At 32.1% G+C, this 16,341-nt stretch overlaps 1 protein-coding gene across 1 annotated transcript; it reads left to right on the top strand.

Moving 5' to 3' along the window:
* The first annotated feature begins 62 nt into the window (after nucleotides 1–62).
* LOC148623845 (uncharacterized) lies at nucleotides 63–15,754 on the top strand. The gene is made up of 11 exons (XM_088566042.1): nucleotides 63–154; nucleotides 4,186–4,657; nucleotides 5,142–5,326; nucleotides 5,789–5,819; nucleotides 8,977–9,063; nucleotides 9,701–9,806; nucleotides 10,514–10,544; nucleotides 12,567–12,675; nucleotides 12,987–13,100; nucleotides 13,533–13,598; nucleotides 14,185–15,754. The coding sequence occupies exons 2-11, from the start codon at nucleotides 4,234–4,236 to the stop codon at nucleotides 14,385–14,387; spliced, it is 1,356 nt and encodes a 451-aa protein (XP_088422168.1). The 5' UTR covers nucleotides 63–154; nucleotides 4,186–4,233; the 3' UTR covers nucleotides 14,388–15,754.
* Nucleotides 15,755–16,341: the final 587 nt, after the last annotated feature.

Below are 16,341 nucleotides of genomic sequence, written 5' to 3'. Positions count from 1 at the left end.
GTACAAACGTTGAGATTTATATCAATCATATTAAATGTTAAAGTATTCTTTTTTAAACGAGTGACATATCGAACGCACCTGAAATAAACCGGAAGTTTACAAATTTTGACAGCCAACAACTTCGAACTTGTTTGAAGGATGTTAAAATAATTGGGTAATTTATGTACTGGGAAATGAAATGATGCAAGGCAACCTACTTTTCTTGATCAAACCAGTTATTCTGGGCTTAGAAATGTCGAAATATTAGCTCAACATGCTCAAGCACAATACGTATAAAGTGGACCCATACACTATGATACTGAAATTCATGCATGTACTGTTCGCCCTAGTATATAGCTTGAATATAGCTGAAATATTGCTGCTCGGGCGTTAAACCCCAACAATCAATTATACAGAAATTCATACATGTACTGCTCGCCCCCGTAATAGTATACATATAACTTCACCTAAAATTTTCAAAATTCATTTTGGGTGTTCATAAAAGGTCAACAAATTTAGCAGTATTGTCAGAACTAGGTCGCTTTCCACTTCACTTTGATATTATCAAATCGATGATAAAATATTGGTATAGACTAGAAAATTTAGTCAGACTTTCCATTGCTTCAACAGGCCTATGCAGAATCTAAAAATTTGTTTAGACAAAATAAACCCTTATGGTATGGATCAATAAAATACATTATGTACATTGTTCAGGATATAAAAGATAGTCTAGCAAACATGACTCAATTTTCATTTGAACGAATCTCTAAACTGATCCTTTCTCAGCACTATAGAGAGACAGAGTAAGAAATTTGAGAAAGAATAGTGAAGGCAAACTTAATGTATATGCTAAAATTAAAAACAATTTTGGGCTAGAGAAATACTTATCTCAAGTAAATTTTGAGCAAAGGAGAAAAATTAGAAAGCTGCACATCTCATCTCATAGACTGGAGATAGAAACAGGGCATTATCATGGTATTCCTAGACAAAATACATGTAGATTATGTCGCAGGTGCGCCTCAGGAGAAGTAGACGATGAAGTACATTTTCTTTTTTCATGCTCATCAAATAAAGAAGAGAGAGATATACTATATGAGTTAATAATATCTACATGTCCTCATTTTATTAACCTCAGTGATGAAAACAAATTGATATGGATCATAAATTGTGAAAACTCTATTATTTTTTCCGGTTTAAGTGATCTTGTTATATCAAGTGGTTTTTAAATTATAATTTTTCTTTTTTCTTTTTGTATATGTTATTTTTTATTTTTTTATTTTTTTTTATCTATCATTAAGATCTTCCCATATCTTTTTCTGCTTATATTGTAATATGTAATGTAAGAATTTTGGGTAATTAAAAGCCCAGTATATGCAAATTTGATCCTTAATTTTCATACTTGAAGCCTAGAGCACCATTCCTTGGTGTCCTGTGTCTTGAAGCAACTCAAAAGACTTGCTTCTCTGCACTTGGCACAAGGAGGCTTCTAGTGAGAATTATGTCCACTGCATTTATTTTTTTTTTTCTTTCTTTTTTTTTAATGCATTATTATCACTACATGTATTGCAAATAGATATGCCCTTAAGTGAATATACATTTACATTCTTTATTCATATGATAATTTGATGATCATAATTATAATCTCCATTATCATAATCCAATTTTGTAAATGAAACTGAAGTGTGCCAATATGATAACTAAACACTATGTGCTGATTACTATGATGTATTACTCATAATGCAAGTAAAAGCTCTAAAATGTGACAATTATTTAGTTTGTAAATTAACTGTTGATATTATATGTTATTATATATGTTCAATCAAAACTGTTGCATGTAAAAAAATAATTGTATTGTAATCATGCCCTTTATGGCCCCTTTATTGGTGAATAAACAGTTCTTCTTATATTATATTCAGAAGAGAAGACCTAATTTTAGGTCGTCAGGTCAGATCATTTACATTGGTATACTCTGTTCCCACTGTATTGCGGGTCCCTCAGCATCGCAGTATGGCTAGATCAAGATCACATTTACAGTATTTGTTATGCTTGCCCTAGGGACTCTGTGAAAACTTGGAAACGACATATTAGTCAAGTTTTCTCAAGAACATGAACATTAGGGACCAACCTGAAATTTTAATGGGATTTTCAGCCATATTCAAAATTTTTAATGGTCATGTTCAGAAAATCGCAGCTGTCAAAATTTGCAAGAAGGGAAGTAACCTTCTAACCCGACAGACTGGTTTACTGTCCAATTGGAGTAATGGACAGCTGTAGATTTCAAATTTAAATATTTGACTTACTGTAACTGTAGTAAGTACTTGGGTACTTTTTAATAATTAATTTCAAACCATTTAGCTACTTATTGAAGTGTCAATAGTTAAAGTGTCAAAGAGAAATGTTTACTCGTCTTCCTTTCCCCAGTGAGACCACCAACCAGGTTGTCGGGTGTTGGTGGGTTATGTCCCTTTAAAAACTTGCTAAAATGGTTTGCATTACATTATTATGAAAAATTACTATACAGTGATACAATGGGAAATTTTTTTTAGGCATAGAAATTTACCTTTCTTTTTGCAAGCAATTACTGGATGTTAGAGGTGCTGCATCAGAAAAATGGGTTTAATGCAAAGCACGTTTAGATGTACTAACTTCAGACAACATAAAAATCCACTTTCCAAAGGCTTGTTTTTCCGCAGTCAGGAAGACAATTAACTACAGTGAGACCCCAGCATACCTGTTTACCCTTTTTCTTATTCATCCTGAGTCTTCATCATTGAAAAATGACATTTTCAGATAGAAATTGATAAATGGTGCATGTCCCCCTCAAAATTATCCGAAGTCACTGTTCTTCATGGCAGTTTTTTTTTTATCCACATGTCCAAACCATATTTTGAAGATTTTTTCAATATAAATATCACTGGCCTGTGTGTAGAATTTTACCAGTATTTTACCAGCCCTAAGCTTCAGACTACTAGTTTTCAGTGAAGACTGCAAATGGATTGTGGTACTGGATAAGAATTTGGATAGAATGAAGTCACCTCTTTTGGCCTCAAATTCCTTAACAGTTCAATGCTAAGCATTTTATTTTTACAAAATTAAAGCAAACTTCAGAAAAAACAATGCATGATGTCTGTTGTGTCAGCACATCAACTCAGGGACATGTTATGTATTTTTGTCAGAAAAATGGCAATAAACAACATCCTTCATCACACTCCTCATGGAAACCAATTGAAATCATGAGCTAACTTTTATTTAGACATTCTGATACCTTTCCTTTATATTATCTGTCATACATCTTAAATTAAAAAAATAGGGGTCATATTACATTTTGTAACCATAGGACAGATAATCAGGGACAGACCAACTTGACACCAATTTAATTTTTGTGTGAGCATAGAGGGGCTATTGTCAATAATTTAAATGTAATCAGAGTTGGAAATAGTAACCTACCCGCCATTGGAGACGGGCTATTTTTTGGCAGGGCTGGCTAATTTTAGCAAAAATCTATATAGCCATATAGTAAATATATTGAAAAATTGTATTCAGGACTGGCTAGAATTTGAGTGGGTTTTCGACCCTGAATGTAATCTATTATCCCATGTTCAAATACAGTACAGTACAGTTCAAATAAGCAAATGCATGTACACATATCAAACATCAAGCATTTTTATATCTCTTCCTTTGCAGGACGTATATAGTGATCTGACATGGTATCTGTCAGTTTGTCCTTCCATTCATCAGTGCACAATTTTTTCATTTCAGCTTTCTCTGCAACTATTTTTCATAGCTACTTGATATTTTAATAGAAGATTTATATAGATGTGCCATATAATCCATATTGTGGGATTTCAGACTAATATGACATCAACTTCCTGTTTGAACATTTAATTTATATTTTGGGAATACTGAGGTGGGGAATGGGGGTATCCTTTAGTGAGCTTTTTAATTGGTTAATTGATTTTGTAATAAGAACAACAACTTTTTTAACAGAAGATCATGATAAAGTATATCACTATCAGCTAATTCTGAGGTTTGCTGGGGAGGCCACAATGCAAAGCAAAAAATAAGTCCCACCCCAAAGATGAGATTGTTATTCCCAATAGGCTGTCGCACCTAATTATCACACAAAAGTCAAAACATTTCTTTTTGTTAATTCTGTGGATACATGTAGATGTATTACAAAATAATACCTTCAGCCTCTTTTTTTAGGGCTATCTTTTCTTTCTTTATACATGGTGAAGAAGAAATTTTTCAAATATGTCGGACAAACAAATTGAGGAACAGAATCAACGAGATGGCAAAATGACCTTAGACAGACAAAAGGATAGATCTTCCAGTGATGATTGTTTGAAGGATAGTTCTAAACCAGAGCAGCCAACTGGAGAAAAGTCCTTGTTATCATCTCTTGAAACTACAAAGTCTTCTACGGAATGTCAGACTACTGCTGAACCCTCTACAACAGATAACTCCTCACAAAATACTGACCATTTATTACAAGACCAGGATTCCAACCAAACTGTTAATGAGGAAACTGAATCTTTAGGAGACTGTTCAAGTACATGTAAACCAGAAATGACAGGAAACAGAACTGAAGACTCTCAGACAACACAGCCAGAGAAGGACAACAAAGATAAGTCAGCAAGGCCTTTAGATGCAAATGTTGAAGACTCTGATGAAGATGGTAATTTGTTATGACAGAATAACTACTTGTATCAGATTATGACCAGTTACAATGAATGTACAATGTACATGTACATGTACATGTACATGTATATCAGATTAAGTGGCTTACATACATTTTTATACATATACACAAAATGATTGTAATACATATTTATTTTAAAAGAAAATGATTTGTGGTATGGGTAATATTGTGTATTCAGAAATCATAAAATGCACTTATTTGTGCATTTTTTTTTTTTTTTTTTTTCAGAGTGAACATGTTTTATTTTTTATTTGTTTTTTTTTTTACCTTTATATCTTAAATGATGACAATTTAGATTAAGAATTTGAGGTAAAGAACTTTTACTAGTTTTATTGAATACTAAAATGTACTTGTTATCTGTCATAGAACAGGTACAGAAACATTTATTATATTTCTGAAGAAAACAATATAAAACTTTTCTCCTACGGAGATATAATGTTATTGTGGTTCAACTTTTTAGATGAAGGAATATGCCTTGGAAATGGCTCAGACCTAGACAGTGACGGTAGAAACAAAATGTTTGAGAAAGGGTTGAGTTTTGAAAGGAATGGTAAGATGGACAAAGCACTGAAATGTTACATGGTCTGCCTAAATGGTCTTACCCAGGATTCTAGATTTGCTCTACTTCCACAATGTCTGAGAAATGTAAGTACTGATATCATTGATAATAGTTTAGCTGAACTTATATCAATATGTTGCCTTTTTTGAAAAAAAAAAACCAAACTAATATATACAATCAATAGTTTCCTCCAAAATAAGATGTTTTATCACATGTGTTGTCATTTTTCCTCTTTTTTTTTGTTTGGATAATCAATGTTACATCTGTCATATCTTAGGTTTAACTTAACACTGAAGCTTTCTTTCTAGAAGATTTTTTTCTGTCTTCATTTAACTTGGTACTCATGATTCACATTGTATGAATGTTTTTTTTCCTTTTGAGTTCAGTGTATAAATGGGCATGATCTATAGGGATAACTTATTATGACCCACAAATGACTAAAATTAACTGACCAAATTTATGGAACCTTGTTCATGAGTGGCATCTTTGAACAAAACCTTATCTGCCAATAAATTTCCGCTTAGTAATGTATTTTTTTATAATTTCAGATAGCTGATATATTTTTTAAAAAAGAAGAATGTATCCTTGTATAAGTTCCTTCTTGGTGTGATGGAAAAGGAATATTTCCATTGTTTCCTCTAACATGTTTGCTAACAATAACATTTGTTTGTTGGGGTTTAACGTCCGAGCAGCAATATTTCAGCTATATTCAGACGATGAACATGAAATTGGTGATAAAATGAACATGAAATGATGATGAAATGAAAAAGGGATGGGACACAAGGACAATGGGGTTGACAAATTTTGATTGCCACCGGAAATAGGGAGAGGTGGGTAGGGTCGGGCAATTTAGCCTCCTGTGGCGGAGCCCCATGGTTCCTACTCCGGGAGAATACCACAGTAGGGTTCTTTAATGTGCGAGGAAACGTGGCATCTTTCCCAACACGGTGCACCACTATTTTTAGCGGTCAGGTTTTCCGTATTATAGCCTGACAACCCCAGCATGTAACATGCCAGGGGTACCCCATTCCACCACCTGGGGCACACATCCCAGTTGCTCGTGGGCAGAGCGCCCTAGCCCCTTGCTAGGGTTCTGAGCACTATTTAGTCGCCTTTTACGACAAGCTTAGCGCTGCTGCAGGCCTATTCTTTTAACACCCGGACCTGCACGGGGCTAACAATAACAAATATCAAATATGTTTGCAATAACTTCCATTGTTTACAGAACCTTAGTCATTGCAGTAAAACCAGTTTGCCATATTGTGAAAAGAAAATGCTGTAATGGCCAAATACTTATAGAAAGATTAGACTTATACATAGAGTAGGTGCTTTTTTCGTTGGACATGTAATAGAAGATTAACAAACTACATGTAGTTTGTACTTTGTAGAAAATAATGAGAAGTACCCATATTTTTGCTAATATAAAATGGGGTGTTCAATCTTTATCAAATTTGGTCTAAAATTAATTTGGATATGGTATAAGTTGTAGGTAAATGTGTAAATACTTCACCAACAAATTGTTTTTTGATGTTCATCCATGCATGGGATGGAAACCTTAGTACAAAATGGAACCAAAATTGTGTAAATTCTGTCAAATTGACAAAAACACTTGATTTTATTACATTTTTCTATAAAGGAGATATTGGATGTATTAGTAAACTACAAAGATATTACCAGCATGAAAGCCTATTGTATCAAGGCAAATTTTGACAAAATATTAGTTTGTCGAAGCATGTCACAGATATGTCCAGACCAAAAAAAAACCTTCAAACCTCCAAAATTATTGAAAGGTGCATGAAAGGATACTTTGTGATTTCATTTAGACATGTAAATGTTTTTGTTTGGATATAGTCATCTTTATAACAGAAATACATGGCAGTAAGTATTTTCAGTGGGTAAGCTAATATTTTCACTAAATAACAGGGCCAGAAACTGGTATATATATATAACCCTTTTCACTACCTTTGATGAACATTAATTTAACATTTCTGAAATCAAAATTCAGAACTTCTAATGAGCTTTGATTCGTACATACAAAATTGTTTGATACATGGAAATTAAAAGCAGACTTTTGTACAATATAAATTGTTATGATAATGTCTTTATTATCTCTCCCTTTGTGCATTTCATTCTGCTGGCATGTTCTGTAAAACCAGTATCAAAATGTGGGTGAACTGTCAAGGTCATACCACTAGTCACATTGCTTATAACTACTATAATGATGTACCAATGACTTAACAGAAGAAATTTTATTTTAACTCCTTGGGCCATTACAGATTCTCAAGGCCATCATAACAGACTTTTAACCCTACCACAGATTTCATGTGCATGTCCACAGTCATTAATATGTCTTTGTGTTGTTCTATTATTTTTTTAGCTCACCTGGCCGAAGGCCATGTAAGCTATTGTCTTCACTTGGCATCCGTCGTCGTCCATCGTCCTCATTAACAATTTTTCAAAACTCTTCTCCTCCGAAACTACTTGACTAATTTGAACCAAACTTGGTATGAATTTTCCTTGGGGTATCCTGCATAGAACTGATGTGGGGATTTTTGACCAAAATCTGACATGGGGTAAAAGTGTTTAGCATGAAGAGATCTATCTGCGATCAAATTTTCATTTTCATCTATTAAGCCATGTTGGAGTTATTGCCCTTTTTCAACGTTTTTTGCTATTTTCAATGTTATTTCTTTCAAAACTCTTCTCCTCTGACACTACTTGACCAAGTGGAACCAAACTTACTTTGAATGTTGTTTTGGAGTATCGTGCATAAAACTGTGTGAGGATTTTTGATCCATTGAAAAACATGGCCACTGTTACTAAAAATAGAACATAGGGGTCAGACAGTAGTTTTTCACATTTATCTCCAAAACAGTTAGGTTTAACCAAAATCTGACATAGGTTTAACCAAAATCTGACATGGGGTAAAAGTGTTCAGCATGAAGAGATCTATCTGTGGTCAAATTTTTGTGAAAATTTGTTGACCAATGTTGGAGTTATTGCCCTTTTTGGGCGAGTTTTGCTGTTTTTAATGTTATTACTTTAAAAAATCTTCTCCTCGGAAACTGCTTTACATAATTCAATGAAAGTTGACATTTTTGTTTCATAGGGTATCCTTAAAGAAATGACAGATTTTTGATCGCTGAAAAAAAAATGGCTGCATTTCTAAAAATAGAACAAAGGGGTCAGACAGCAGATTTTTACATTCATCTCCAAATCTGTTACTTTTAGCCAATAGCTTTCAATTGCTAAAATGGCCTTATTATAAGGCTTACAAATGTGTCCAATGAATCAAATGGAGCCAAAATTGTCTGACAACTCCTTGTTAGAGTTATTGCCCTTAAAAGGCAAAAATTTAACAAGGTGAGCAATTCAGGCTCCTGAGAGCCTCTTGTTAGTTTGATTTTGAAGAATTGTCATCATTCAGTTACAATGGATTTTATTACTTTTGTTGTTGGCCTTCAAGAGCTTACTAAAGTGTGTTTACATTTATTGAAAACCTTTTGGTGGTCTCTGAAAGTATTTACTATTTTGTATTTAGGTTATATGCTGGTGCATTTGTTACATTTCACCATACCTGTTATTTTCTATTGTACCTATAACAGTGTCATTATAAAAACTCAATGATTTGTGATTTACGTGCCCTACATTGGGTCCTGATTTGTTATTGTACCCTACATACGGCCCTGATTTAAAAATAACAATATTCTATGGTGTATTCCTTAACTTTTAGAAGATGAAAAAGCTGTTCATTTCATCCAAGCAGAAAAAGTATATTATGAGAGTGCTTTGATTGACACAAGAGATGTACAAACTAAACTTGGTAAGTTTTAAGGAACCAAAGCCATGTCATGTTTGAGCATTTATTCCAAATTGTTATGAGGCTATGTATAGAAACACAGTAAGTCATACTATTCAGAAAAAAAACATGTTTGTTGTATTTCTATTGTTGAAAATTAAATGCATTTTATGTGTAGTGTACACCTCTGTATCAAGAAAAAAAGTGACACCAAAACTGAAACTATTACACATTTAACGAAATGGATATGTTGAATATGTTAAAGAGACAACAACCCCACCAGGATGAAAAATGTCAACTCAAGGTCACCCATGGGTCTTCAATAAATGACAAGGAAACCCTAATACCAAAGGGCAGGCTGGAGCTAGCCCCAAAACAACATTAAACACATGACAGTAAGACTTGGGATTTTTTTCTGTTTTTAATTTATAATTAGTTGTATTTTTGTTGTCAGAGATTTTAATGTTTTTTTGATATGTTAGCAGTGTAATTGATAAATAATGCTTGTTTCTTGGGTTAAATAAGCTTACTTTGGCTGCTTACATAGGAAGCCGACATGATTAGCAGTGATCTGATTAGCTGTGTGTAATATGAACCATAAAGAATAAAATTTCAGAAAACTGTTGATTCATGAATATTGCTTGTTATTATCTCTATCTAGAAGAAGCACAGATCAAGGAAGGTGGGTTACCATTCAAAGTATCTTCAGATACTGTCAGGGCATCTGAATATGAACATCTAGCAAGGCTGTGTTTAGATCGTGATCAGTAAGTTATCTATAATTTTTATATATGTAGCTTAAATTCAGAAATTCTTCATAGGAATGATTTGAAATTTGATAGAACTTAAGCATGAGAAGTTGCATTTTGTGTGTTTGATTTACATCTTTATACCTGTAATATAATTTTCAATTTTAAGGAATTGTAGTCTCAATATCTGCCTGAGTGATTGTATTCAGAGGCACACCTCTGTTCATCTATTCTTTATGTTACAATTTGCTGGAAATTTATGTACAACAAATATTTGTCCTATGTTTACATTGCAAAATATTTGTGAAAATTGTCATATTTGCCAAAATCCTCCGTGTATATTATGAATGAAATTGTTACTGAATGTGCCTGCTACTAAGCAGTTTCCAAATATCTTGTTTTTTTCACCCCATCATTTCAGGGGTATGTAGAAACCACCATGTCTGTCTGTCCATATGTTTAAAGTAAATTTAGGCGTCATATGTATATCTGCATGAAGAAAAATAATTTTTGAGGGATGCCTCCAAAGGGAGATATTCCAACTAAAGGGTTCAACATTTCAGTCAATTTGAGGCTGGGATATTCTCTATCTGAGCTTTCACAGTTTTTCTAATGTTATTAATTTGAAAATGTATGTATTGTATGCTTAGACATTTTATTTTATGTGAAGATTACATCATTTAAAGAAAAATATATTAATACATTTTCAATAATATTTATTACAGACCTCAACTAGCTCTTGAGTATGCAGGAAAGGCAAGTATTTTGATACATGTACTTAAATTTCCTGAAACCATTCAATGTTATTACCATATAGCATGTTATTTTGGCAGATTTAATATTTGGTGATTTTTAGGCAAAAAGGTATACGAAAAATTTTGGTGTTTCTTCTTTATATGGATGTTTAGTGGTGCACAAAGGTCGTAAGCCCAGAGTGAAAGTTTTGCAGAATTTATTTTGGTGTTTTGAGTCAGACTTCTAAAATACACCAAAATTGGCACACCATGTAAATTACCCACTATACTGTATTAAAATGCTTTTACCCATGATTAATGATGGATTTGGTAAGGCCAAATAAAATTGGTTTTTGGCCCCTACCCCTTCAATACTTTTTAAAGAAATTTTGGTTTGGGTGGGACTAGCCTAGGCAGCCTGTTGCATTTATTGAAATCTTTGATTACCTTCTTTTTCTATAGAATCTTCAACTAAAATTTATATTTTAGGAGGACTGCTCAAAATGCATGTCACACTGCCTTTTACATTTACAAAAAAATTAAGGTAGCAATTTATAGTCATTGGTCCCTCACAAATTATTATACCTTTAAAAATAGAATAAATGGCATTTAATTTACTGCAGATAATTTTCACAGATGATGAAGTTACTATGAAAAAGGAACACTTTTTTCTTCTAATTTTAAGTTTTGAAATGATGTTTATTTCATTAATACCTCTTAATAGATCCTTAAAAAAGAAAGAATTTTTTTGTTGATGAACAGATGATTTGGGATTGGGTCTATTAAAATTTTTTCTAACAATAATAATTTTCTGTATTATTACCTGTGTCTTAAATGATGACAGCAGGTCTAGTGTTGCTGCTGCACTCTGTCTTTCCATCTGTTCATCTGTTGCAATAATGGGTACTCATTCTGTGTAATCTGTAACTCAAAAAGTATCTAAGCAATATTATTTAAACTTAGCACTGTGATTAAATTATTTTTTTCCTACGTTTTGAGCAAGTTCAATTTTGCCATTTTTTGTCGGTTTATGTTGTGAACAGTACCTACTTTGTGTAATCTCTAACTCAAAATCTATGAAAGCAATATTACTTAAACTTTGCTAAGGAATTATTTATACATATTGAAGATGTTCACCTTTGTTATGGAGAAATTTAATTAATTTTTTCCTACATTTTTAGCATTTTGAACTTAGCTAATTTTAAGTCGCTAATATTGTTAGCAACTTCTTGCACACATAATTTCAGTACTTTACATTTGCATATGATTTGCACAATTAGATATTACTACACCACATTATGCTGCTGATGGGTGCCATGTTTATCATTATAGCTTCATAGTTATAGCTTCAGATCAAAACTTACCTCTTAAATATCATACACATGTGTTCTATGTGTGTTTTTTGCTTGTATGAGAATGGGAAGTTTACATTAAAAGATGAAATGATCGGTAAGCATGTTACAATTGACCTTACCCTCACTTCCTGGTAACCAGTTGTTTTGATTTTAAAACATTTGGGTCATCACAGTTACGAAAGAGTAATCATATCAAGGGAACCAAAATTCTAGCGGAAGTCACTCATGCCATTTCGGATGTTGAAAGCAAGCCAAAATCAGTGGCATAGAATATTTGACAATTAGCAACTTTGAAGACTTCAGTCTTTGATTTATCACTTTATGTTGTGAATGGTACTTTCTTTGTGTAATCTGTACTAGAAAAGTATTAAAGCAATATTATTCAAACTTTGCACAATGACTATATACTTATTGAAGATGTGCACCTCCTATTATAGAGAAGTTTGATATTTTTTTTTACCTACATTTTCAGCAGTATATATGCTATCACTAGGTCATTACATATGAAAACTATTCTTTGTAGTATTTAAACTTGATTGATGTTTATTTATGTTTTGAAAACACTTATCTGCTAACAAATGTATGACAGTGACTCAGGACTAGTCATGTATTGGTCTTGTTTACCAATATTTTTCTTTCCCATGTAAAACCTGTGAAGTGGTATTCAATATATTGTATAAATTTATCAGGCTACAAAGCTACGTCAACAGATTCTTGGTGATAAAGACCCTGTCACTGTGGACAGTTTAGACTTTTTTGCTTCTGTTTATGCAAAAGTTGGTGCAGAACAATATGGAGGTATGTAAAACATTTCTTTGAGTTAAAAATGTCCATTAAAATTCTCCTTCTTTAGATAATTATGTTATTAATGTAACAATTAGTTTATTGCTGGAAGATATGATTTTTCAAATATTTTGCTATCCTTTATAAGAAAGGCAACATTTGGAAAGAATACCCAGTACACTTGTTTTGTTAAGTCTATTTTTTTTATTCATTAAAGACATTTACGGCATCAAAAGTCAACATGTAGTGGCAAAACTAAAGATAGAATCTACATGACTACACATTTTTGTTAAAATTTATAGTATACCTTCTTTTTTTTTAACCAGAATCCTTAAAGAAACTGTCAGAGAAACCAGATAATGGTGAAACAATGGATACTGAACAAAGTGGAGCTGGGGACCACAAAGAACCTGTTTCCATTCTTAGAAAGCGAAAAAACAGTAAGATCTTTCAAAAATTTCATTCCAGCTGTTTGTACTGCATGGCTAATGTTGAGCATAAAAAGGTAGTTTATAAAATCAAGACTAGAGTTCTGTTTTTTTTTCCCTCTTTTTTTGTATCAACAGTAGAACTAATTCTCATTAAAGCTTTTCTTACTAGTAGGTAATTTTAATACATATTGATTTATTGTCATATCAAGCATTTAGTAAACATGGTAGAACATGAGGATGGCTTGGCACATTTACTTGTTCATTGTTTTTCCTTTTTTTGTTTCTGGATTTTAACACCAAAACTGGTTGGGCATATCATGTGATTAGGACAGCTATTTATTTGAATTAATAGATAGTATGTCATACCAATTATTCCTAGTTATTTTATATGCATGCTTAAATGGTTTTTGATTTTATTGGTAATTGTTATTTTCAAACCAGGTGAGAAAGAAAAGAAAGTACATTTTGATGAATCCCAGTTACAGAGCCAAGAACAACAGCAGTCAGGTAACTATAGAGCTCAAATTTTTCATGTTCATTAATTACAGTGACTAGGGTGGATCCAGGATTTTTTCACCAAAAGCATAATTTTATTAAACATATTTTTACTTATTTTTATATCCTCTGCGAAAAAATGTTTTGGGAAATAGGAATCACCCTGTTTGTCAAGCCTTATTTCTCCTTAACCACTCTAGGGATTTTATTGAAAAGTGAATCATTAAAATATAATCACTTGTACCAAGAACGTGTTATGATTTAACTAATATGCGGAACAAGTTCCTCACACACGTTAAATCTAGGCTGTTTTGGGTACTTTTGATTATAGTTTGATTTTTCATTGATTGTAAGTTATGAAGTCACAACCTAAAATTGCATTGTGACGTCATTATTTACGGTCAATTTCACACAACTTTTTGTGAATAATGATGCATGAGTGTATTTTAAGACATTAATGGTCAAAGTTATCAATATTTGTATCACTGATTGAAATTCAATCCTTATTAGCTATTAAACATGATACACAAGTATACAATAAGATACATCCAGCCTTTATGTTGTGTATTTAATGATCTGTGTTTTTTTTCTTTTACAGAAGAAAAATTTGCCAAAACAGTTTTATGGTTTTTGTTGATGATATGTTTTGTACTGCTGGTGGTGTTAGGGATCTATCTATACTGTAACCTACTTGGATCTCATACTTGTACTAAGCTGAAGAGTGATTTATATTATGCATACATGAGACTTAAATACTGGTATTATCAATACCAGTCAGGTCCTAATACACAGTTTACATGACAATGCACCAAGATCAGAACAAAACTGATATGCATCTCTTACTGTACCAACTTCTACTCAGGGTTTTAATAATAATAGTTCATGTCTTATACTTTTCCTTTATTATAAACTGTACTTAATGAAAATGTTATAAAATTTGCAAGAACATTTTGTTCACTCTCTACAGTCTCTTTGAAATTGTTCAAACTTACTTGTAGAAAAAAAATGGAACAACAAAAAAGAAGAATATTTGAATTATTAAAACTTGAAAAGTTTTTTGTAATTTTTGTACAAATAATTATACATATCAGAATGTTGCAACATTATAAACTGTTTCTTTCTTATCCATTTGTTCATTTTTATGCTGGCCATCTTGGCTGGCTAAAAACTGCTTTGGCATTTTTTTAGGAGGTCTGGTATATCCTCTTCTACAACTGTATTTTTTCTGTCAGAGTGAAATGTAATGATAAGTTTGGTAAAGGAACCTTTGTGTTTAATCTTTTCCAAGATTTTTTTCTTGGGTGCTTTTGAACTTTATTAACTGTATAAGCAAGGAGAAAGTAATTCAGTGCCAAATTTGCAATTGTTTTTAAATTGTAAGAGTAATGTATGCACAAAATATAATCTAAAACATTGAATGTACGTAGACACTTTCAGGTGAAGAGGATGCAAGCTTAATAATGTGATTAAATACTGTAATATTAAATTTCTAACAATCAAATTCTTATGCTTAGAGTAATTTATTTATAGACACAATAATCATCGAGAGTATTTGATGGTTTGCATTTTAGTGTAGAATGTTTTTTTAGACTTGAGTATGCTCAACTAATTTTTGTTTTCTTAATATTTCTTACTATGCATTACTGTATTGACATAACATTGGTAAACATTATAATTTAGAAGCAGTTAAGAACAGTTTTGAGTAATTGTAAATTCATAAGTTCATAATGCTTGAGAAGCAAAATTTTGTTTCAGGTAAATAAGTAATGTCTGCTTTGTAATCTGTCCAACTAGAGGAAATTAGTTATAAGAATAATTGGAGAACTGCTTACAGTAAGTCTTTTAAAATTTGATTTACTGGGTAAACAATGTAAGTCGAGGTTGCAATTTACAGTTTTTGTATTTTTTAATTGATTCCAATAAAAAAAAAAAACAAAAATTAAACTTTTGACTAAGTTGTAAAACCACTTAACATAAATATTATGAATATGTTATGGTTAAGGTTATTTGGGTATGTTAGAACTAAAAGCCTAGAACAACTGAAGTAAATAGAAGATTTAATTGTATACATGTATTAATTAATAAGCTACAAGTAGTATATTGTTTATGTTTATTATTTATTGTTAATAGAAAGCTGGTCTTTCTGGTGAATAAAATGCATCATTCCAGTTACTGTTTTTTTTTTTTTTTTCTGATGATGGTTGAAATCAAACTCTGTTAACATTTTACAAAATCAAATCATTATCTAAAAAATGTCCTACATATCTGGTGTAATATGTTCTATAGAACATGGATTCAAAGGGCAGTAAATCATGGTCTTAAAAAGGTAACTTGGCACCTGAGGTCAGTTAGCAAATCTGAGCATAGGTCTCACTAACCACTTCTAACGTTTCCATTACTTTACATGTTAAAAAGGTAATTTTCAAAGTTTCACTGTGAATTCCCAGGACAAATGACATCTTTAAGTTGCGTACCGTTGCGAAGCTTGGAAAATAAGGCTTCCAAAATCATTATGCTAATGGTACGATGATTGTAGAAATTCTTCACAAAATTTACTTGAATAAATAATACTGAAAATCCACATGACCTACACTTAGAAATCGATGGTAAAGGATAACTATTGACCAAACTTTACAACAAACGTGATGACTTTTCGTTCAGAATTGTCAACTTTCCTTTCATCTGTGGCAACATCCCTTCGGCTCCTGCGTATGGAGTGTTCATATCACAACTCATACGTTATGCCAGAGCTTGC

This window comes from Perna viridis, chromosome 2 (assembly GCF_037379345.1).
Source record: "Perna viridis isolate PV_CMFRI_1.1 ecotype Kerala chromosome 2, ASM3737934v1, whole genome shotgun sequence".
Classification (NCBI taxonomy): domain Eukaryota; kingdom Metazoa; phylum Mollusca; class Bivalvia; order Mytilida; family Mytilidae; genus Perna; species Perna viridis.
This window is presented reverse-complemented; position numbering and strand designations above follow the sequence as displayed.

Bases quoted from the DNA above. Each gene is read 5' to 3' on its own strand.
- LOC148623845 (XM_088566042.1), top strand. From the start codon at position 4,234: ATGTCGGACAAACAAATTGAGGAACAGAATCAACGAGATGGCAAAATG. The intron at 5,327-5,788 runs GTAAGTACTGAT...TTATAATTTCAG, and splicing joins TTCCACAATGTCTGAGAAAT to ATAGCTGATATATTTTTTAA. The intron at 12,676-12,986 runs GTATGTAAAACA...TTTTTTAACCAG, and splicing joins TGGTGCAGAACAATATGGAG to AATCCTTAAAGAAACTGTCA.